The sequence below is a fragment of the Squalius cephalus genome (assembly GCF_949319135.1).
Source record: "Squalius cephalus genome assembly, chromosome: 1".
In the NCBI taxonomy this organism is placed as follows: Eukaryota; Metazoa; Chordata; class Actinopteri; order Cypriniformes; family Leuciscidae; genus Squalius; species Squalius cephalus.
Genome location: NC_137122.1, coordinates 54,534,071 through 54,557,888, shown reverse-complemented (window position 1 = coordinate 54,557,888; position 23,818 = coordinate 54,534,071). Strand labels below are relative to the sequence as shown.

General features: G+C 36.7%; 1 protein-coding gene across 1 annotated transcript; it reads right to left on the bottom strand.

Annotated features, from left to right (window-relative positions):
• Positions 1-1,633: 1,633 nt before the first annotated feature.
• On the bottom strand, positions 1,634-22,589 carry tsen54 (TSEN54 tRNA splicing endonuclease subunit). Its single transcript, XM_079883687.1, has 12 exons — positions 22,552-22,589; positions 13,339-13,430; positions 10,893-11,051; positions 10,746-10,809; positions 9,787-9,870; positions 9,470-9,568; positions 9,207-9,259; positions 8,994-9,098; positions 6,591-7,132; positions 4,814-4,874; positions 4,535-4,648; positions 1,634-2,042 (listed from the first exon to the last, which is right to left on the bottom strand). The coding sequence occupies exons 1-12, from the start codon at positions 22,555-22,557 to the stop codon at positions 1,895-1,897; spliced, it is 1,527 nt and encodes a 508-aa protein (XP_079739813.1). The 5' UTR covers positions 22,558-22,589; the 3' UTR covers positions 1,634-1,894.
• Between the last annotated feature and the right edge of the window lie 1,229 nt (positions 22,590-23,818).

Sequence of the window (23,818 nt, the reverse complement as noted above, 5' to 3'; positions counted from 1 at the left end):
GCTTTCATATGTCTTGCACTGAGGAGAGGCTACTCTGCCATAAAGCCCCGACTGGTGGATGGCTGCAGTGATGGTTGACTTACTACAACTTTCTCCCATCTCCCGACTGCATCTCTGGAGATCAGCCACAGTGATCTTTGGGTTCTTCTTTACCTCTCTCACCAAGGCTCTTCTCCCCCGATAGCTCAGTTCGGCCGGACGGCCAGCTCTAGGAAGGGTTCTGGTCGTCCCAAACGTCTTCCATTTAAGGATTATGGAGGCCACTGTGCTCTTAGGAACCTTAAGTGCAGCAGAAATGTTTTTGTAACCTTGGCCAGATCTGTGCCTTGCCACAATTCTGTCTCTGAGCTCTTCAGGCAGTTCCTTTGACCTCATGATTCTCATTTGCTCTGACATGCACTGTGAGCTGTAAGGTCTTATATAGACAGGTGTGTGGCTTTCCTAATCAAGTCCAATCAATATAATCAAACACAGCTGGACTCAAATGAAGGTGTAGAACCATCTCAAGGATGATCAGAAGAAATGGACAGCACCTGAGTTAAATATATGAGTGTCACAGCAAAGGGTCTGAATACTTAGGACCATGTGATATTTCAGTTTTTCTTTTTTAATAAATGTGCAAAAATGTCAACAATTCGGTGTTTTTCTGTCAATATGGGGTGCTGTGTGTACAATAATGAGGAAAAAAAAATGAACAAATGATTTTAGCAAATGGCTGCAATATAACAAAGAGTGAAAAATTTAAGGGGGTCTGAATACTTTCCGTACCCACTGTATATACACACACACAAATTATTTATAGATATTTACAAACTTTTATGTTGATACGATTAATCGGTTTGACAGCACTAGTATTTACACAATAAGTGCATTGTAGTGAGTAGTTTAGTACATACATAGTTTAAGACACTTAATATAAAGTGGGTCCCAATTTTTTATTGATTGACGGCTCTAACTAAATAAACAGATCAAACTCAAAATGCAATTTTAACTTGGAAACTCATCCAAGAATGCAGATGCAGAGATGTGGTGTGTGGATTCACAAACATGGCAGGACCCAGATATACGCTGTTACTGATAAACATCAGATAACACAGATTGTTCTATTGAGTTATTCGTTTAATTCATTTGAACCATTTGAAATGCTCATCTATCTTTCCCATTCTTAACAGAATATGTGTATTGTGGCAGCCTTTCCACTGAAGTACAGTAATGAATAAGCAGAAAATGATGAAGAACCACCATCACCAATATATGTGAACCAAGATATCCATATATTACTGTATTTCCAATATGGAGTACACAAACAAAGCCAAAAACAAAATTTAAACATGATACCCTGAAAGCTTTTTCAATGAAATGTTTCTTCAATAAAAAACAATTTTAATGAAATCCAACCAGTAGAGATGGTCCTGAAGACAATACATAATTAACCTACCAAAGTAGGCTTTAATGTTTTCTGTCCAAACAATAGACATTTTCATGACATAAATGCTGGTGTAGTGTTTTGGCTTAACTTGCACCTGAAAAACTCAACAGTTTTTTATTAAAATGTAATTAAAGGGTTAGTGCACCCAAAAATGTAAATTCTGCCACCATTTACTCACCCTCATGTTGTTCAAACCTGTATGACTTTCTTTCTTCTGTGAAACACAAAAGAAGATATTTTGAAGAATGTTGTTAATCAAACATTTTTTTGTTCCCATGGATTCCCATTGTCCAGTGGAAATAAAAAAATACAATGAAAGTCAATGGGAACCGTTTGATTACCAACATTCTTGGAGTGACATGAGGGTGAGCAAAAGATGACAGAATTTTCATTTTTGGGTGAACTAACTTTTAATACCCTGAGATAAATACCCTTTTTTTTCAGTACAGTTTTAGAAATGCTCCTTTAATACACATCTGTTGGAAGTTTGAAATCCTTGAAGCAGTAAAAAGAGATGTCACCATGATCCACCACTGCAAACGTTACTGGGACATCTCCACTTTGGAAGGACAGCTGCTTCATGACATGCAGATCTGGCACGGGGCCGTCAAAACTGTCAATGAACGAAGACATAAATCAGTTGGCATGCTCAGATCAGGACCTTTTCAGACTATACAAATTTCTTGTCACATGTAAATAATAATAAATATAGCCGAAAGCAGCAATTACGGGGCCAAACACTTAATAAGGCCATTATTGACATTGATGGACATAGATTTTATTTAGGGAACTTTATGAACCTTGCAAAATTCACAAGGCTTAACACTTGCCATAGACTGGATTTGATCAAAAAGTCTTTAAACCGCTAACCTGTTGCTTTACACATCATGCCACTCATACACCGTGGTTTGCTTAATTTAAAAGTAGTGCATTTTTTACATGAAAAAGTCATATTTTACTTGGTGCTTGTCGCTTATCACTGGGCGACACAAGGAAGACATGCTTTCAACCAGCTGTCAAGGTTCGGAATACAAAAGTTGGTCAATGTTTTCAAAATTTAAGCATTTTTGCAAAAATCCTTATACCTCTGGAACACTAGGTGGCGCTGTGATCAAACTCCTCAGGTACCTTAAGGACATGCTGTCAATGATCCCTACCTAATTTGTTGCCGATAATGTCAAATCGTTTAAAAGATATCGCAAATTATGTCAAATTTCAAAATGGTGGACAGGCAATTTGTCTGATCTTGGCAAAATTGGTATCTCGAGGGATTCGAATCTGCAGACACCAAGATCTTGACTTTCTGATAAAGATTTCAAAAGTTATGAGCAAAAATAGCCATTTTCGTTAAATGCTAGTTTTTCCCAGCTTACGCATATACACTCAGATCTGGGTGCTGACAAAGTGCACCAAGTTTCGTTTCGATTGATCAAAGTTTGGCTAGGATATAGCATCTAGCTGGATTTTGGGTCAACGTCGGTAACTTTTTTTTTTTTTTTGTGAAGAAAAAGGTACATCAAAATGCTGTTATTTTGGTAAGAATTGGACCAAATTTAATGGCGGAGTAGTGAAAAAACTGCATACAGTACATTTCAAAATGGCCACTACTGTAACGGGCGAAGTCTTAAAGGAGAACTCCGGTCAATTTTAACATTGAGCTCATTTTTTTGTGCATTTGGAGTGCTGTCAATACAGAGAACAACGACAAAAATCGGTGTTGCCTACACCGAGTTATTCTATTTTTAAAATTTGCACCCTGTTGACTTCAATAGGGCAAGTACTAAACCTGCTTTTAGCCTCTTAACATCCTTGATGTGTCATTCCAAGTGCACAGAAAATGTGAGTGATTCCTTCTGAGTGAACACGAGTGAGTCTGACTGCAGTAGATGTGAAAGATATGAATAAAAATGATGTTATTTAAGCCAGCGCAAATACCTGTTTACATCCTGTTTTTCGGTTGAAGTCCAAAGTAATCGATTGTCGAGTTCACGCGCATAGGTTTAGTTACCTATGATCACGCGCGTGAACTCGGCAATCGACTACTTTGGACTTCAACCGAAAAACAGGATGTAAACAGGTATTTGCGCTGGCTTAAATAACATCATTTTTATACATATCTTTTACATCTACTGCAGTCAGATCCACTCGTGTTCACTCAGAAGGAATCACTCACATTTTCTGTGCACTTGTAATGACACATCAAGGATGTTAAGAGGCTAAAAGCAGGTTTAGTACTTGCCCCATTGAAGTCAACAGGGTGCAATTTTTAAAAATAGAATAACTCGGTGTAGGCAACACCGATTTTTGTAGTTGTTCTCTGTATTGACAGCACTCCAAATGTACAATAAAATGAGCTCAATGTTAAAATTGACCGGAGTTCTCCTTTAATGTAAGATATTGAATGTGATCAGCAAATTACGTGTACTAAGACTTTTGTTTCTATGACAAAGGTTTCAAACGTTATAGCCGTTTCAAAAGTGATTTTTTTGCTATAGAGTTGGCCTTAGAGACCCCAAAGTTGGTCAAATTACTATTCAGGACCACCACTATAATATTTGAGAGGATTTAACAGCAAAATTGCGAAGCTAATAATTAGCCTTTAGCATTTACATTATTTCTTCTGCTAAAGTCCCACTGTAGTCTATAATTATATCCATTTAAAATGCATCTTTGATCACCAAAATGACATTTAAACATAGACATATAAACGACATTAAAAGCTTGATTTTTGCCACAGGGGGACTTTAAAACTTTTGTATTTATTTGAGCTGTAAAAAAAAATTCAGTATCTCCAGTTATTACTAAATTTGTTATGTCTAATCCTAAAAAAAATTGTAAAGGGTAAAAACATCACAGACGGGTCATATTATGAGGCCAAATAGCATATTTCAAACATTTATGACTTTATGCTTATTCCATGTCGTTGCTAAGTACTGCAAAATCATAAAACCAATTTTCCAGCATGAATCATCAGTCGGTGTGATCCAGACACTGTATAACTAAGGCAAAATAACAAAACCAACACAGCAGGAAAAAGACGATCACTAAAGCACGTAATGAATGACTGGACTAATTTCAGTGTATTGTGTATCAGTGTATGTTTACCTGCAGACACACATGCGGCTGTACGGCTTTCCAGGATGGCTCTTTTTAAACTCCGCCACCGTGTCCGGCTGGTAAACATCAAAACTAATCTGCCACTGGTCTGACGGGGACAATCTGACAAAAAATATAGTTTGTTTAAAACAGCAGTTCAATCATCTCAAAGGCTTATTTGACTTCTCTGTCAATTTCTGGAGAAAGCTACCAGGTTTACTCTGACAGCGTTTAATTTCATCCCTGAATATGATATGGCTACAGGACAGTAAATGTGGGCTTACACACCTGGAAACTCCCTCAGACCAGCTCGAAGACTTGACAATGCTGATCTGGTCCAGCAGTTCACCTGCACCATGATAATACAAAACAGATGAATGTCACATGAGAGTAAGGCAATGACACTCATCTTTCACAAACATTACATTTTCTAAGCACAAACCTTATCATCTATTTTTTATCTGTTTGACACTGAAACCTCACCGTAGAATAATTAAAAACATCATTACAAACATATTTTAACTTCTAAAAATGTATTTCACACATATCTCATTTTTTACATATAATTTAATTATAATGTGTACATAGTATAAAAAAATTACATTGAAAATAACCCTTTAAATAACATCAACAATGAAATTGCTTAATGCATCAGGTATCATGAACTTACAATCAACAATTAATATCAATCTTGGTTAATTTATAAACAAATACATTTTTAACATTTAAACTATAAATTACTATTACTCAATGTATTATGAACTAACATTATACTATAATGTTACATTATACATTATATTATCACTGTTATTATATTATATAATATTTCTTCATTTAACAATTTATTATTATTGTTTGGTTGTTGTTGTTGTTGTTGTTGTTGTTGTTGTTATATAAAACTACAACTATTAAAAATAAAATAAAAATGTTTTAAAAAAACGTAACTGATAATGTAACCTTTGCAGTCAACTGAAATAAAGAAGTACAAACATTACTAAAACTGAAACAGAAATAAAAATAAAGCTAATTAAGGATATATAGAAATGGCTAAAAAAAAACATAAAAAAATGTAAAAACAAAGAATATAATTAAAATACTGAAATTAAACAAATTAAATCAAAATGAAATAAAAGTGTATAAACAATACTAAAATAACTGTTATACCAATTTATTTTATTAATTTATTGCTAAATGTATTTACATTTCTTTCTTTTTTCCATTTAGAAAAGTAATATATTTATTATTAAACTAGATTAATAAATACAATAAACAATTATTGTTTATTGTGAAATCATGATATTCACTAACTAATATTAACAAATTGAATCCTATTTTTTTATTATTATTATTATTATTATTTTGATACAGTCATGTAATAAACCTTATTAGAAAGAATAACCAAATGTTTCTTTATTCTTATGTTAGCTTCACCAGATATTATGCACAGACCACTGATGCATTTAGTCACGGAGAACAAAAAAACTAACACATTAAAGTGACGTGTATTTTCTAAATCAAGTAGGACTGTGAAACGATTCATCGGCATTAATCGCATCCAAAATAAAAGTTTGTGTTTACATAATATATGTGTGTGCGCTGTGTATAATTATTTTGTATATATAAATACACACACATGCATGTATATATTTAAGAAATATTTAAATATGTAATATATATATAATATATGTATACAAACATATATATGTATGTATATATATATATATATATATATATTTTTTTTTTTTTTTTTTTTTTTATATATATATATAAATAACACATTTTTCTTAAATATATACATGCATGTGTGTGTATTTATATATACAAAATAATTATACACAGCGCACACACATATATTATGTAAACACAAACTTTTATTTTGGATGCGATTAATCGTTTCACAGTCCTGCCAAACAGAACGGCAACTGTGAGTTTGAGTGGCCCCATCAGATCTTGTGAGTTTGAGACAGGATATCTGTTTGACCAAACAAGGGAGGACAAGGTTCGTTTTGACCCTGTCATTTAGGAATCTAGTCATTGCATGTCTACTGAACGAGTGTTTTCTTACGGTGCGAGGCGCACTGGCCGGGTTGAGTGAGCGGCGTCACCTCCCTCTCCCACAGATGCGCGGGTCTGTCCTTCTGTCCCCGTCTCCTCCTGTCCTCCAGCAGCTGGAAATACTCCACCCAGTTCCTGCAGCGCCGCACCTCTCGGTCGCTGTTAACATCCCTGCAGTAGCGATCGCGCTCTCTCTGGCGCTCCCTGTCCCGGTGCGACAGCTTCTCCTGCTTCATGTTGAGTCTGCTGAGCCATGGAGCCACGTCACAGTCGCCCACCTCCAGAGCGCCGGGTAATAGGCTACGGTCTGGGGACGCCAGACACACGGAGCGGCTCCTACGAGAGCCCAGGTCTGGGAAAGAGATGCTGCTGAAGTCCCAGTGAGGAGCTGCGCTTTGGGCTTGAGGAGGTGGAGGCTGGACATCCCTCTCCATCCACCACGTCCTGTCCGAGGCATCGGCGGACCGCAGGGGCGATTCGCTGCTCTTAACTAGCTCGTCACTTTGGTCTTCGGCTGTCGTCATCTCCACTGGTGACGTGTTCTGTTTGTCACTGGGGCCGATCAAGACAGAGATGAGAATAGGGAGTAAGAACCAAGTGGCAACCTTCCAGTCTCTCTCTTGAAACCAACACGGAAGTGACTTAAACTGCAATTCATCGACTGGCCGCTAGAGGCAGGCTCCAAAAGAGAGTTAATCCCATATATCCTCCATGTTAAAATGCCCAACTTTACAGCATAAAAAAGTATGTTTACAGCCTGGTACAAAAGGTGATTTTGGTCTATACAGCTAATTTTGCCCTTCATGACAACTGCGAGGGCAGTGAATTCTTTTATAACTCATCCGTTTAAATTATATTAAGCCTTACATTTCTGCATAATTAAGGGCGTGGCCACTTGAGTGACAGGTGGATGGCTAACAGACAGCAGACAAACGGCTAGTAGTGACAGGAGCGGCATCCTGTCACTACTAGCCGTTTGTCTGCTGTCTGTTAGCCGTCACGTCACCTCAGATAATCCGCCTCTTTGCCCATTTTCCTTTATCCGGGAGTGACGTAAGGTGACGCGCTGCCAAGATGGTGACGGTCGGCTCTGCCCACTTTGGGCTTCATAATGCTCTTCAGAAACCTAAGGGTGACGTCAAGGACACTACGTCCATATTTTTTTACAGTTAGAACTTAATGCTTTTCGGTCATTTTTGACAGAAAAATGTTACGTATTGGTTTATTTTATTTGTTTTACTTTATCGGAAAGGTACGGAACTTGGTAAAGGTTTTGGCACTTGCTGTGTGAACAAAAAAAAATCATGGACATGGTTCAAAGAATTTAAATGGTCCTGAAAAAAATAGTCACACAAAATTACGCCATTGGAAATTAATGGGAGACGAATTTCATCTAGTGGAAACGTTTGTTACTGCGGCCTGAACAAAATCTGACTGAAAGCTCTTTTTTTTTTTTAGATATCAAGCTCAATCGTTTCGATTTATGGCTAGGATTTTCTTGCAGTTTTAGAGTAAAATGTGTTTTTGAAAATATATAATTCATATCAAAATTGAAATAGTATATTTGTGCATTTTTCATAACAGTTTAAGTTGGAAATTAAATTTTCAGGTCTATGCTCAAAACGTGAATAAATGAATTATAAATACATCGTAAATATAATTTAGTACTATAAAATCCCCTAAAAATACAAAATATTAAATAAAAAACATCATCGTACTAAAATATAGTACATAAATTAAATTGAAATAAAAGAATTCTGTACTTTTTGACAGACATGCGAAAAGCACCAGAAGGTTAAGTAGAGTAGTTGGAAAATTAACAGGGGTTTAGGGCAAAAATGCCACCAAAACAAACAAAAATGCCCCTCAAATAAAAAAAATGCTCCAGCACAATTAAACAGAATCTATAACGACCGTCACGATTAAGGCAAAACGTGAACATGAATGAAACGTGTTGATTGCGGCCAGCGTTGCCAAGTCGGGCTGCTTTTAAATTGTTGCCGCAGTTTGATTGTTTTCCCCGTGGGTTAAACTCATTCGTATTTTTTTATACACAATAAAAATATAATTGAAGTTTCAGAGCCACATCCACCTATTACATCATCGCCACGGACCATCGGTAGTTCAAAGATGTTGGCAAGCTGCTTCAAACTCCCGAAAAGAACACTAAACAAACTTAGTTTTGGCCTGATTTTGTTCTAAATGACGTCACACCAATTCGTTCGATTTCACTTTAAATTTTCTGCCAATCTCATGTTAATCTTGAGTACCTATAGAGTATGTAAATTGTATGTATGTATTACTGTTCCTACTATACACACCTAAAAATAAAAATCATAATCCAAAATGTTAACAATGTAATGGTTAATGTGCAACATGAGCACTCAGGAGCTGAAGAAGACATGAGGTGTACCTGGATACAGGACTTTGAGAGCGTTTCCTCTTCAGCTGTTTTCTCTGCCTGTCCCATGATGATGCCGGCAGATTCAGCTGTCTCTCATATGTGGATGGGACTGAGCTGTGTGAAAGACGTCTTTTATTGGACGCTGTAGTGAAATATCTGATGATATAATTCGGTACACGCCAACGCAATTGATTGTACTGAGGATAAGTACATGATTTTTACCTGGGGTCAAATCTGCTCACAACATACCCAAGCCTTTTCAAATGTCCAAAAACCTAAATGAAGAAGACAAATTACACGTATGAATCAGTATGTGTTCACTGTACTCGTTCACTCGCTCTTCTTTGTTCCAGTGGTTTGGAATTTTCTTCTGACAGTGACTATGTATATTATTTTAAACATTTGTCAAAAGTGCAAAATATTTTTAACAGCAAAAAACACTGAGTGCACCTTTAAGAAGAGTGTTTTCTCATCAGGAGACAAACCTGATACTGATGAAGAGTCACAGTCTCACTAGAGAGAAAGCGCTCATATCCCTCCTGAATGGACAACGGAAGGTCCCGGTAAAACACCTGCACATTGCCCTGAATTAGGAAGAAAACATTGCAAAGATACAGTTTACACAAAAACACTAAGCCGTTTTCAACATTGATGATAATCAGAAATGTTTCTTGAGCAGCAAATTAGCATATTAGCATGATTTCTGAAGGATCATGTGACACTGAAGACTGCATAAATATACAGTTCCCATAACAAAAGATAATAGCGTGATATAAATATGAGAATGGAAATGTCCACTCACACATTCCATGAGGTAGAGAGCCTCTTCGGGACGCAGGTACTGCTTGCCTCTCTCTGAAAAACCCATCGTCTGCCAAAATTTCCCCTGCAAACACACATGATCATTTCTAATGCCCTGTTTACAGCTGGTATTAAGATGCGTGTTGGTCGATCGGATCACAAGTAGACGAGGGAGACACATTCCCGTTTACACCTGGTGTTTTAATCCGTCTCTTTTGTCCACTTTCAACAACTTCTGTCCTGATTTCTTAGAGGGGAGGGTCTATGAGCGGGTAAATGTATGTTTTTTTGTTTTTTTCAGATCTCTAATCTAATGGACAAAATAATAAGCTCACGCAATTTACAGTTGTAATCAAAACTCCCATTGCAAATCAGGTTTATTGGCAAAATGTACAGACTTTCATCTGTTTGCAATGAACAAATCAAACAAAGGTAATTGAAGTAGCTCGACACAACAAATGTTTCAAGTGGTTTCCCCTGAATTCAACTGAAAACGCAAATTTTTAATGACTTCTGCAGTCTAAAAATTATTCAATCCCCTGAACAGAATCCCTCACAAAAGCACAAATCAAAACAGGTGTAGTCTCAAGCACACCTGATGGATCTAATCAAGGGCTTCATTAGTTGCACCAGGTGTGCTTGAGCTAGAACACATGAAATATCTTCCCATACTGTTTACTCATTAGGTCAGTAGGCAGAGAGTAGACGGTCTTTTGTGGCTGTTCAAACGCAAACGACCACATGAGTGTTTACACTACAAAAGCAATCTGGTCGAATGCCTTTTCGAAGTAATTGGTCGAAAGTGGACAAGCTCAAAACGTTTTAGACCCCGTTTACACCTGTATTTAGTGTCGTCCACTTGTGATCCGATCGACCAAAACGTATCCTAACGCCAGGTGTAAACAGTTGACAATGAACAGATGGAGATGATGTTTCATTTGATGTTTGACATCGACTCACTGCTGGTGACTGCAATTCCACTAGTCTTTCCTCAGGGGTCCAGACAGCTTTCACTAGATTCCCTCTGTGCGGAAACACAAGCGCATCAGCTTTAGCTTAGCTCTTCTGTGCAGTAAGTGAGCGTGTGTTTTTAAAGACATCACTCACAGTCTCTCCACCCTCTCCTCGGCCAGAAGCGTCCAGTGCTCGTCCAGACTCTGCTGCAGACGGGCCGCCTGCTTCTCGGACCCATCAGGCAGGAAGTCTTTCTGACCTCTCACTGGTATCTTGTGGCTCCGGGACCTCGCCTCAAACAGCTCTGATGGACTGCATTCAAAGCCAACACAAATATAAAGAAATGCAAAAAAATTAAATATGCAAATATAACTAACACACGTCTAAGAGAACATAAATCCAGACTTAACAATCGGAGCCCTGTAAACATGACTTATGACATAATATACATAACATTATTTGAAATGGAACGATTTATTGAACCTTTAGACAAAATAAATGCAAAAGTGTTTTATATCATATATGACACATCAGGCTTTTATGGCTAGTATAGTATGATATAGGGAGAATTTGAAGCTCACTCTACTCTAGAGGAAGAACAAAACACCTCACTTTTATTCAGAGGCCCAAACTGAGCAAAACTATGCAGTTTGGTGCAATTGCTGATATTTATAGGGTTAAAAAGTAAGATGAAATTCTGATAGCTTATAATGTCAATCATTGAGATTTTTATATGAGATAAACCTAAACCTAACCCTAACTTATATAAAATGGATATAAATATCAGTTGTCATTCTATCTTAGAAAATCTCAATCTTAGTAAGATGATATTTAATGTTTTGTTTGATCAAAGGTAATGCTCTGTAGTTTTAAAACATTTCATTCAATGCAATACAACGATGATTGAGAGATGAACAGATAAACGTTCCTCAAAAGCCTGAGAGATCATATTTGATACTCATATCTGAACATGATTTTTCTACAAAATGTTTTAGGTAAAGTCAAGAAAAGTTAAGTTTCTTCAAGTACAGTAGTGTTCATCTTTGAATATTATTAAACGTTAATCTTTTGTTTACTTTATAAAACAAACAGTAAGGACTGAAACTGAAGCAATAAAAACACTTCAATACTGATAGCATAAAATTATGAATGTCCATGTCTGTAATTTCCACCAGAACATGCTTAAAATGAAATATGAGACAAATAAGGTTAATATTTCAGAGCAGAATATTTTTATTGTGCATAATTTTCAATCAAGCAGTAGGCTAATTAAAGGTGAAAATATTATTTGTGTGCTTTTAGGATATGCACCTATTATAGCAATGAAATTAGCCTTAACAAGACTACAGAGTGATAACTTGTGCTGCCTTCATTTCTAAATGTTAGCAATGTAATTTCCATTACAAAATGTCATTGCATACCATGCATAATCTGAGGCGTTGGGGAAATGACATTCGTTCATCGTGGTTCAGAAGAAAGACATAATTCTACTGTAATGCATATATCCACTATTGAAAATTATTGAAATAAATAATGTGTAATGTGTGTTTTAAGGGATTTTAATGTTCATAGCTGAAACACCCATGAATATGGGCGACACAAATAGCATATCAGTGCTCCTCACATATTCAGAGTCATAATAAAATTATGCAAACAAAGAAATTTCTCTAAACTGAGAACATCTTCTGTCAGTGTCATATCCAGGTGTCACATGATCTAACTTTTGCATGTTTGTTTGCTAGTTTTGGGAGAAACGAAACTGTTCGAAACTTTGAATCAACTGAATCAATAGTGATGATTCATAATGATTCGCCGTTTCGAAGCGCTCCAAACGCCACACGCTGCTCTCAAAGTTTCGAACAGTTTCGTTTCTCACAAAACTAGCAAACAAACATTTCTTTAAATAAAAAAAAATAATAATAAAAAAAAACGTGTAAATGCAAGGAAAACTCTCACTAAAACTCAAACTAACTGCATATGTTTTATGGAAGGTGTTCTATTACATACAATGAATGAATGATCAACTCATCATGAAATGCCATTATAAAAGGCATTATAATAGGCCTATGTGTCATTCTTATTAAATTGTAGGGCTTGTTTTGTTTGTTTTATGGAGAGCCAATCGAAACTTTGAAACATTTCGAAACATTTATGATGAAAGGAAGCCTCGTTTACTGAAATCACGTGACTTAAGTGATACGAAATGAATCACTGATTCGAAATAAATGATTCGCAATGTTTTCAAAGCTTCACGAAGTGTGTGTGTGTGTGTGTGTGTGTGTGTGTGTGTGTGTGTGTGTGTGTGTGTGTGTGTGTGTGTGTGTGTGTGTGTGTGTGTGTGTGTGTGTGTGTGTGTGTGTGTGTGTGTGTGTGTGTGTGTGTGTGTGTGTGTGTGTGTGTGTGTGTGTGTGTGTGTGTTTAGAAAGCGCCCTTCACTGGTGTTTGCTGCTGTCTAGCGCATGTTCTGTGCTTCGGTTTCAGCACATTGACGCGAGGGTAATCATCACTTGTGTTACTGCAGATCACGAACAAATAAATTAACTATATCGGCACAAACAATAAGCAACGCTTTTTACAATAAATAAACGATGACAGTTACCTGAGCAGCTCCTGGTAAACATTGAGTTTGTGAGCATCTGTGGATGTGTCTCTGTCTGCCATGTTTACGGCTGCCTGTGCTGTTTCGGGGTCCTAGTGCGCAAAGCATACCATCAATGTAGATTATACATGCGAGTGTGCGCCTTTACCAATAGATGGCAGCACAGCACATAGCTACTGTATAGACTACTACATCTTTGTTCGTGGTGTTTTGTTTTGTTAAAGAATCAGATGAAAGTTACAAACAGAAACAGACGGTTAAAGTACAGTATTAACATATTAAATGACATATTAGAGTGCTGCAGGGATGCTGAGTGCTATTATTTAGTCCAAAACCTGGAAACGAGTTGCAGTTTAGCTCTTCCGGTTCCTCGTGTTAGTTTTTTTTTGTTTTTGTTAAATGCCTGGATTAAGGTCTGTGGTGAACAAAAGCCCAAGATATGTTCATGTTTTATTTTACTTGATAAAATACATCAGAAATGCCCTCTTGTGATTTTTTAAGCCTTTACTTGTCTTGAAAATGGCGGATGATAACAAATGTCTAAATGGCTACAGGTTGTCAGAGACATTAAATGCCATCAGGTTGAACAGGTAAACTACTCAATATTCGCTTTCACGGCCTCGTTGTGATTATAGTCAAACTAATTCCACTCTCAGGGGATTTTTTTTCTTTTTTTTTAATAGACTAAAAAGTGAAATAGTTGTCTGACATTGAAGTCATGTGACCATTTAGTTTATTAATTCATAAGTTGTGTTCATTTGTGAAGATTGATGAACAAAACATGTCAGAATCAGATAAATTTTGCAAAGCCAATGGAAAAAATCCTATTGGGTTTTAGTTTGTCGTTATGATTGTCAATACATTCGGCAATACACGTTCACCATATTTCAACAGACAATAAAAGTAATTATGAAATGACATATAAAGAAGTAGGCTACTGAAGTCCTACAGTTCAAAAACCCAGCTAACAAAAATAAATAAATTCTAAGTATGTTTTGCTAACGTTTCCAATTAAGGTTATAAAAATGTTGTTTCTGAATGTTCTCTGAACATTTTCTTAAAAAATAAATAAACATTTATATACTTTTTAACCACAAATTGTATTTTTTTTTTTTTTAGAAAATGACCGATCGTTTCACTAAGACCCATATTTCTCGACTGGGATCGTGTCGAGCCTTTGAAGCTGCACTGAAACTGAGATTTGGACCTTCAACCCGTTGGACCCCATTGAATATGGAGAAAAATCCTGGAATGTTTTCCTCAAAAACCTTCATTTCTTTTCGACTGAAGAAAGAAAGACATGAACATCTTGGATGACGTGGGGGTGAGTAAATTATCAGGAAATTTTAATTATGAAGTGGACTAATCCTTTAACAGATAAACTTTTGTGGAAAACAGCTGTAAAAGTTATCTTTCTATGGCCCACAACAATGATGCAACATGAGGGTGAACTATCTTTTAGACGAACTATTTCATCACTTGATTTCTGCTGGCCTGTTCACAGTGCCTGACTCTTAGATGAAGTGCGCTGGCTATGGCTGGTCTCTGAAGTGCTGTCAGGGGTATCAGGTGAAAGGTGTGAAGGGTGACGTGTGTTTGTCCGTATCACACATCCAGCTGTCTTTTGTTTGACCTGAATGGCACACACAGCTCAGGCACCTGAGACAGACACCTCACAAACCAAAACACTGCCACCACCACCACCACCACAGCTCCTCCACCCCCTTCCTGAAAGTCAACAATAAACCACGCTTCCAGTAAGCCAGATAGCTTCCCAAGTCCTACCCTTCGCCATGGAAACAAACGCCTTGAGCTGACAGTGGTGTCTCTCTTGACCAAACGAGGCCACCCATGCAGAGAAATGCATGGCTCAGCATGACACTTTCTGTACGTATATAAATGTGAAATGTGACCCTGGACCACAAAACCAGTCACATGGGTCAATTTTCTGAAATTGAGATCTATACATCACGTGTAAGCTGAATAAATAAGCTTTCCATTGATGTATGGTTTGTTATAAGGACAATATTTGGCCGAGATTCAACTATTTGAAAATCTGGAATCTGAGGGTGCAAAAGAATCGAAACATTGAGAAAATCTCCTTTAAAGTTGTGCATTTATGTTGGCGATTGTGCTGCATTCACTCACAAAAATAAATGCTTTATATATTTCTGGTAGGAAATTTACTAAATATTTTCATGAAACGTGATCTTTACTTAATATCCTCATGATTTTTGGCATAAAAGAAAAATCGATAATTTTGACCCAATCTATTGTTGGCTATTGCCACAAATATACATGTGTGAGTTGTGACTGGTTTTGTGATCCAGGGTCACACACACACACACACACACACACATATATATATATATATATATGGGTGGGAGACATGACATGCAATTCTACCCGTCCATGATGTCATAACCTAATAAAAATGGGTATTTGTTAAAAATATATATCTTCATGTTGTTCCTCTGACAAGATATTATTACAGCATACCATAGCTGTAGTTGGTGTATAAAGACCTCTACTTCAAATTTTTATCTAAACATCAAAATTGTCATGTGGTGTGACTGTCCGGGATATGTGTGACCTTACTAATATGACAATATATATCAGCAAAGTATAAATAATTGATAGTTTTACAGTTTAAGTAACAGAATTAGGCCATTTCAACAGACACAGAAAGTGTTGATGTCTGTGTATGATTTTAAAGCAAGTTCTGGCCAAATACATTTTGTCCGTAAAATGGGCGTCATATGGTGTGACACTGCAATCTATATTTTGAACGGGCAATAATTTGGACATCATTATGATGAAGAGGTCCACACTCAACCAGGAAGTTGCAGTGCCATCTCTGGGGTGGTTTGCAAGGTCAAGAGTTGAGTTCTGGCTTTTTAATTTTTAATTAAAAAGCTCTGTATCTGATATGCTCACTAGTGGTCAGTGTTTTGTGTCTTATGGTGTGACATTATTTACATAAAAATGAAACACTTTTATACGAATTTTACTTATTAATTCTTAAAAATCATTCCTGCCATGTGGCAATTTACATGCTAAGTATAAGCTAGCTGTTTTTAGTTAACCAAGAGATTATCTTAACTGAACAAAACGTCATATGGTGTGACACTGTATCATATGGTGTGACTGTTTTTCTAAGTCACACCATATGATATATTTGTCACACAATATTACATACACCTTTTTTAATGATAAATAAATAACTATTCAAAACATATTCAATGATAATAGTGAATGTTTAATAGTGAACATTAAATTACCTATACAATTAATGTATTTCTTTAAAATTTTATACTTAATTTAATGTTCTTGACGTGAGATGGTGTTTGATTTACTCATACACTCACCTAAAGGATTATTAGGAACACCATACTAATACTGTGTTTGACCCCCTTTCGCCTTCAGAACTGCCTTAATTCTACGTGGCATTGAATCAACAAGGTGCTGAAAGCATTCTTTAGAAATGTTGGCCCATATTGATAGGATAGCATCTTGCAGTTGATGGAGATTTGTGGGATGCACATCCAGGGCACGAAGCTCCCGTTCCACCACATCCCAAAGATGCTCTATTGGGTTGAGATCTGGTGACTGTGGGGGCCATTTTAGTACAGTGAACTCATTGTCATGTTCAAGAAACCAATTTGAAATGATTCGAGCTTTGTGACATGGTGCATTATCCTGCTGGAAGTAGCCATCAGAGGATGGGTACATGGTGGTCATAAAGGGATGGACATGGTCAGAAACAATGCTCAGGTAGGCCGTGGCATTTAAACGATGCCCAATTGGCACTAAGGGGCCTAAAGTGTGCCAAGAAAACATCCCCCACACCATTACACCACCACCACCAGCCTGCACAGTGGTAACAAGGCATGATGGATCCATGTTCTCATTCTGTTTACGCCAAATTCTGACTCTACCATCTGAATGTCTCAACAGAAATCGAGACTCATCAGACCAGGCAACATTTTTCCAGTCTTCAACTGTCCAATTTTGGTGAGCTCGTGCAAATTGTAGCCTCTTTTTCCTATTTGTAGTGTAGATGAGTGGTACCCGGTGGGGTCTTCTGCTGTTGTAGCCCATCCGCCTCAAGGTTGTGCGTGTTGTGGCTTCACAAATGCTTTGCTGCATACCTCGGTTTTAACGAGTGGTTATTTCAGTCAAAGTTGCTCTTCTATCAGCTTGAATCAGTCGGCCCATTCTCCTCTGACCTCTAGCATCAACAAGGCATTTTCGCCCACAGGACTGCCGCATACTGGATGTTTTTCCCTTTTCACACCATTCTTTGTAAACCCTAGAAATGGTTGTGCGTGAAAATCCCAGTAACTGAGCAGATTGTGAAATACTCAGACCGGCCCGTCTGGCACCAACAACCATACCACACTCAAAATTGCTTAAATCACCTTTCTTTCCCATTCTGACATTCAGTTTGGAGTTCAGGAGACTGTCTTGACCAGGACCACACCCCTAAATGCATTGAAGCAACTGCCATGTGATTGGTTGATTAGATAATTGCATTAATGAGAAATTGAACAGGTGTTCCTAATAATCCTTTAGGTGAGTGTATTTATGAGTTTCTTAACGTTTTAAAAGTTTTAAAACAATGTTAGTATGTTTTTTGATTAATGTTAACTGAATTGAATTAATTGAATGTTGAATGCAAATAAAATACAGTTTTTTGCATTGACAAATTGTGGAGTGGTGCAGTTCATCATATAGCGTGACACTATATAATTTGGTGTGACATTCAGAATTGTGCCAGTAAAAATACTTTCTTAATTATAAATCATAAAAAAGTCAACGGAACACAAGAGAAATAGTATCAGCAAGAGTCACAAGCATTTTCATAGATTTATAACCGGGTTTAACATAATTAATCTAAAATATCTGGAAAGGCTGAGGAGAGATGACTTACATTGCATGATGGTTTAGAAAAACAATACAAAATCTAATGAATCTGCACAAAAGAAATGTTAAATCTTAAGATAGTAATGAAAACAATTTATGTTGAAGTTAGTTACTTAGGGAGAGTATATCCCATTTTCATTTTATATAGAATAATTTTTATGTCACACCATATGACAATTTTAGGCACGAATGCAACAAATTGGTGAATAAATCCAATTTCAAATACAAAATCTAAAAGACCACATATATTGTGGGAAATGCAAGAGTCAGTACAACACAACTCAATATTTTTTATGCCTAATATTTGAAGTAAAAAATAAAAACTTTTTTCAGGCTTATATGTCTCCCACCCATATATATATATATATATATGGGTGCTTTGAACATGAAAAACTGCTTTAGATAAAGAATATTTATCAGTAAGTATTCAAGTTGCTTCATAATTTTTCCTGGTCTCCTCTTGTGAAAAAGAAGCATTTAATGTGCACTTGTCATGTACTCAAATCTTAAAAGTATATTTTTAAACAACTTGTGGTTTATATAATAGGCTGCTAATGAAATAAAAGGAGTGCACTTAAAGAGAGAGACACTTTCATGACTTAGTGTGTTTCTTAACACACTTTCAAATAATGTCAAATTAAACATTTCACATTACAGTACATTTTAAATCATTATGTTTTAATAATCCTTTGTTGTGTTTTAGTAAAGAAGTGCACTTATTTTGATGTCTTGGCTAACATACTAAAGCACATGTATAATTGTAATGGTAGCGTGTTATTTGATATTACATTTAAAGTTAATATATTTTAAATGTAATAAATTGTCATACAGTTACATTACTTACAAGTTTCAACAGAAATTGCATTAAAGTATATTTTAGTTTACCATAAGCTTGTCATTCAGCAGTAACTGAACCATATTTCAAAGACAAGTAGTTATGAAAACACATGTAATGATGTACTTGAGTGGGTCAAATAAGCACTCTTAAGTTCAACTAATTGACTTAGAAAAGTGAAACTATAACCCATTTTCATTTAATGGCAATTAACATGCAGTTATTTCTTGTGTCTGAAAACATTACATTCAGTTCGCACTTAAAGCTGCAGTCCGTAGCTTTTTGGGGTCAAAAATAATTTTTTGAGCAAGTACATCACCAGCCAGTGTTCAGAACTATATCTGCTTGCCGTAGCTCGATTCAAAACGGTAATCTGGTAATAATGTGTTTAACTCCAGTGGAGGATTTCCGTGGGAAATTCGAGCATGTCTTTGCGTCATTACGTCACATCTGTCCACATAAAGAAGAGTCTCGGCTAGTAGGCTATGAGTGTGAGGATGTTGGAGGTGGAGATTTATAGCCTTTTCTCACAGCACTTGATATAATTTGATATAATATTGATAAAAACTTATCAATTTGATGGCGGATCCAGAAAGGTTCAAACAACAATCACCAGTGACAACTGGAGATTCACCGACTTCCGACTTCGGAGAAAAAAGAGACAGCAACTGGGCCCATGCGAAAACAAGGACAAATACCGGAAGGGCATTAAATGTAGTCACGTAATGCTGATGTTGATAACATTAATAATTTGAGAACAAAGTATAATTTGCACTGTTTGACGTGATATGATAAGCGATCGTTAGATGTAATCTGCGTGATTTACTGCAATGCTTTTTTCCCCTTAGTTGGTCAGAACAAAAGTGGATGTTACTTAATTGTTCAGACGACATTTTCCGGTGAAAATCCTTCTGTTGGTCATAACTCCAAAAAGTAGAATCTGTGATTGCGAATGACAGGATCCACACCGGTGCGGCGACTGACAGCCGCACATTCTCCTCAAAACATTGGATTTACCCGCGCTGTGCCGTGCCGTGCCGAGGCACAACGCACGTAAAGTTGATAATTCCGCGAATAACTGCAATTGCAGATTTCGAACAGAGATGGCGACAAAGAGGAAAAACTGCGGACTGCATCTTTAAATTATGAAAATGAAATGGAAAAAAAAAACGTAGCAATAGGCGTTTATCACTCACCTTAACAAAATGAACGCATTTTATTAAAGTGAACCGAACTTCAACAGTGCTCTGCACTGATTTCAGATTTTAAAAAGGAAAAACTGCGGACTGCAGCTTTAAGTATATTCTTTTAAAGTATAATATTTCCATAATAAAGTATGCTAAAGTGCGCTTAAGGGTCTGTTTGAAATGTTTATCTCGGTTTTGTTTTATGTAATCCGTTTTTCACTTTATTCTTTTGTAATGTCCCCTTCCTTAATTACATCATCTTCCAGAAAGTGACATCACATTTATGGTTGGAAAACATCAGTACGCATTAACAATGCATTTGATGAATTATGTTTGTGTCACTTTAAAACAGTGTTATTGCCAAGAATAGTTTTAACCCTCTGGTGCTCTTCGCGTGTCTCCCATTCATTTCCAATGCTGTAATTTTTTATCAAAATTTTTGAATATTTTTTTTCAGGACCATTTAACTTTTTCAAATCATGTCCATGATTTTTTTTGTGTGTGTGTGTGTGTGTGTGTGTGTGTGTGTGTGTGTGTGTGTATGTGTGTGTGTGTGTTCACATAGCAAGTGCCAAAATCTTTTCCAAGTTTCATACCATTCCGATGAAGTAAAAAATTCGAATAAGAGCCCCAGAGTTAATGTTGTGTCAAAGCAAAACCTATGATATCTAATCATTTACAGCTACATGAAATACTTGAATGAGCAGTGTAAAGATTTTATATGGTTCTTTATACAGTTCTTTACAGATTTGTGGTCAGTTACGTCAAACAACGCCTGCGCCGATCCAAAAGTGACGCTGAAGCTTTGTGTGTGATTCTCTTCAGCCCATTCAGGAACGCTTAACTGCCGGGTCCTGGGATGTGTGAAGGTCTTTCATAGTATGTGACTCTCTAATCCGCTGGTTAATGCACTGAATTGGGTCTGTCTCATCTAAAATCAGCAGAGCTGTTGGTTTTTTTCCCGCTTTTTGTGTAGACCGTTGATGTGCAAAACACTGTGGTGAAACAGACTGCCAGAGAGGTCATATTAAAAGGTCAACTTGATTATCAACTCTAGTCTTATTAAGAAAAGAGTTTGGGTAAATTTGTGTTTCTCAGACTTACTTTGTTATTTTAAATCCTTTCCCATTCAAGCACATCTTGTGTCATTTTTCTTCACTCTAAAAAAATCTTGGGTTATTTTTTCTACCCAAATCATGGGTTGAGCCTTTTGGGTCATATTTTCGAGGTTATTTTTCAGTATTTGGGTAGTTTTTGTGTTGCCCAGCTCCTGGGTCTGACGTAACAACCCAGTGTTTGGGTAGTTTTCTTGTGTTACCCAGATCCTGGGTCAGACGTAACAACCCAGGGATTGAGTTATTTATCGCTGGCTTTTTGCCACATCTTCAGGAGAGAGCAGAGCAGCTCCGTCAAATTGTCTCAAGTAAAATACAGGTTTGTGTACAATTTATTTCATGTTGTTGTGCTGTATACTGTTTAATTTTATACAAAGCAACATACAGAGGCGCGATGTGAGTCACCTAAACGAGTGTAGCGTTATTCAATTACACTTGAATTACTTATAAATGTTTCATTTTTACTTGTAATATTTGTTAAATGAGCTTAAATGTTGGCAATATGTTTTAAAAATGGTAGAAAATATACTATACTGTAAAATATGATTGAAAATAAAGGAATTATCATGCAAGCTAGTGGTTGTATCAAGTAGGCTATTTAAAAAAAGTTTAGAGGATTTAAGTTAATCCATAGACATTAATTCATGTATGAAGTCAAATAAAACAAAATTATAGTAAAAATGAATCAACTACGCTTGGTTTAAACAACCCATTATGCTGGGTTAAATAAACTACCCAGTTTAATGGGTAAAATTAACCCAACATGTGTTCTTACCCAGCCCTTGGGTTGTTTTTAACCCAGTGTTTTTTAGTGTTGCATGATCTCAGTAAAAATTATAGATCAAATTGCCAATTTTTTTTTGGGGGGGGGTCTCAAACATCCACTTCATTATGGATTTGCCCTTTTCTTGCAAGCTCTCTGGGTACAAAATCAAACAGTTGGTGGTTCAAGTACTGCTGCCATCTGATGGGATCAGTTTCAGTTTATTTCAGTGACTTTCAACGCAAAGGAAACCTCTTAGTATTCTGAAAATCAAAGGGCTCTCAGTCCCTTTAAAGGGTCGATCCTGTGCAAACAGGTCTGCGGTGCAGAAGCTGACACCGTTGAAACTATTAGCAAACAAAGCCACGCTAAGGACAAATCATTTACCTTCATAGCATCACAGACTCATCCGGTGGTTTTGCTTCCTTCAGCACTAATCTGTTAATCGCCCGCTTTGTTTACACTCCTGCACGTTCAGTCAGTGATGCCACTCGACGCAACACTGCCACATGTAGCCTGTAGTCCTAGATGTTTCCAGAGCCTCTAGTCTGCTACTGTATGCTAATGGCATTAATGTTTCAGTCCAGCTGATCAAGTCTACTAAACAAAGACAGACTTGCTTGATAAAGACTCGTTTAGAAGGTTTAAACAAGGCTAGTTTGACGGCCTTGTAAGTCTATTAGTTTGAACAATTGGACAGAATATTTGAGGTTATAAGCTTTGTGATGTTTTGAGGTTACTTTTGCGTTGGTGTCCTGGCTGGCTGTTTGAGCATGACAGACAGATTCAAAATCAAGGACACTTTGAGACAGTTAATCAACTGTGAAAAAGAGGGCTAAAAATCACCTCACGCAAACACACGGCCCCTCACACACCTCGTTACAGTGTAATTATAAATTTAAGTACTGCGTAATATTAATTAGCTAAATGCACTTACTGTAGGGTTGGGGTTAGGATTAAGATTTGGTTTAGGGTTAGTTGTATGTAATGATGCATGCATTTCATAGTTATCATGTTATGTGTAACAAGGACACAAAAATAAAGTGTTTCCTTATGTTCATTTAAAGTGTATTATTTCTGTATTATTACTCAGTTACACTTTATATCATTGGTCCACTTTGGAGACTCTTCTAACTATAAGGAACTTTGCAACTACATGTCAGCTAACAGTCATTGGAGTATTAGTACACTGTAGTAGAAGTTTGGGTTAGTATAAGATGACATGTAGTTGTAAAGTAGGGTACGTTTAACGACAACGATACACTTAAAACGGAGAAGATTTTCCTTCGAGTTTTCCGCGCACAGACGACACCGTTGTCAAAACGATCCCCATTCACATGGATCTGCGAAAACGACTAAAAACGCTGTATTCTGCTGTCAGGCCATTAGATGGCGATGAAACACTTTAAACTGAACATGTAATACGCATATGCACGGCGTCATCGTCTTCGAGATTCGCGTTTTTGTTGTTTACACGGAGCCCGTTTTAAAAAACTTGCACTTTGAACCCCGTTTTCAAAAGTTTGTGTTTTCAGGCACCCAAAACACTGTTGTCATGTAAACGAGCGGCCAAAATGCATAAAAACGTTTACGTTTTTAGGTGAAAACGGTGACGTGTAAACATATTAGCAGTCAGTAGAATGTATGTTGTGGA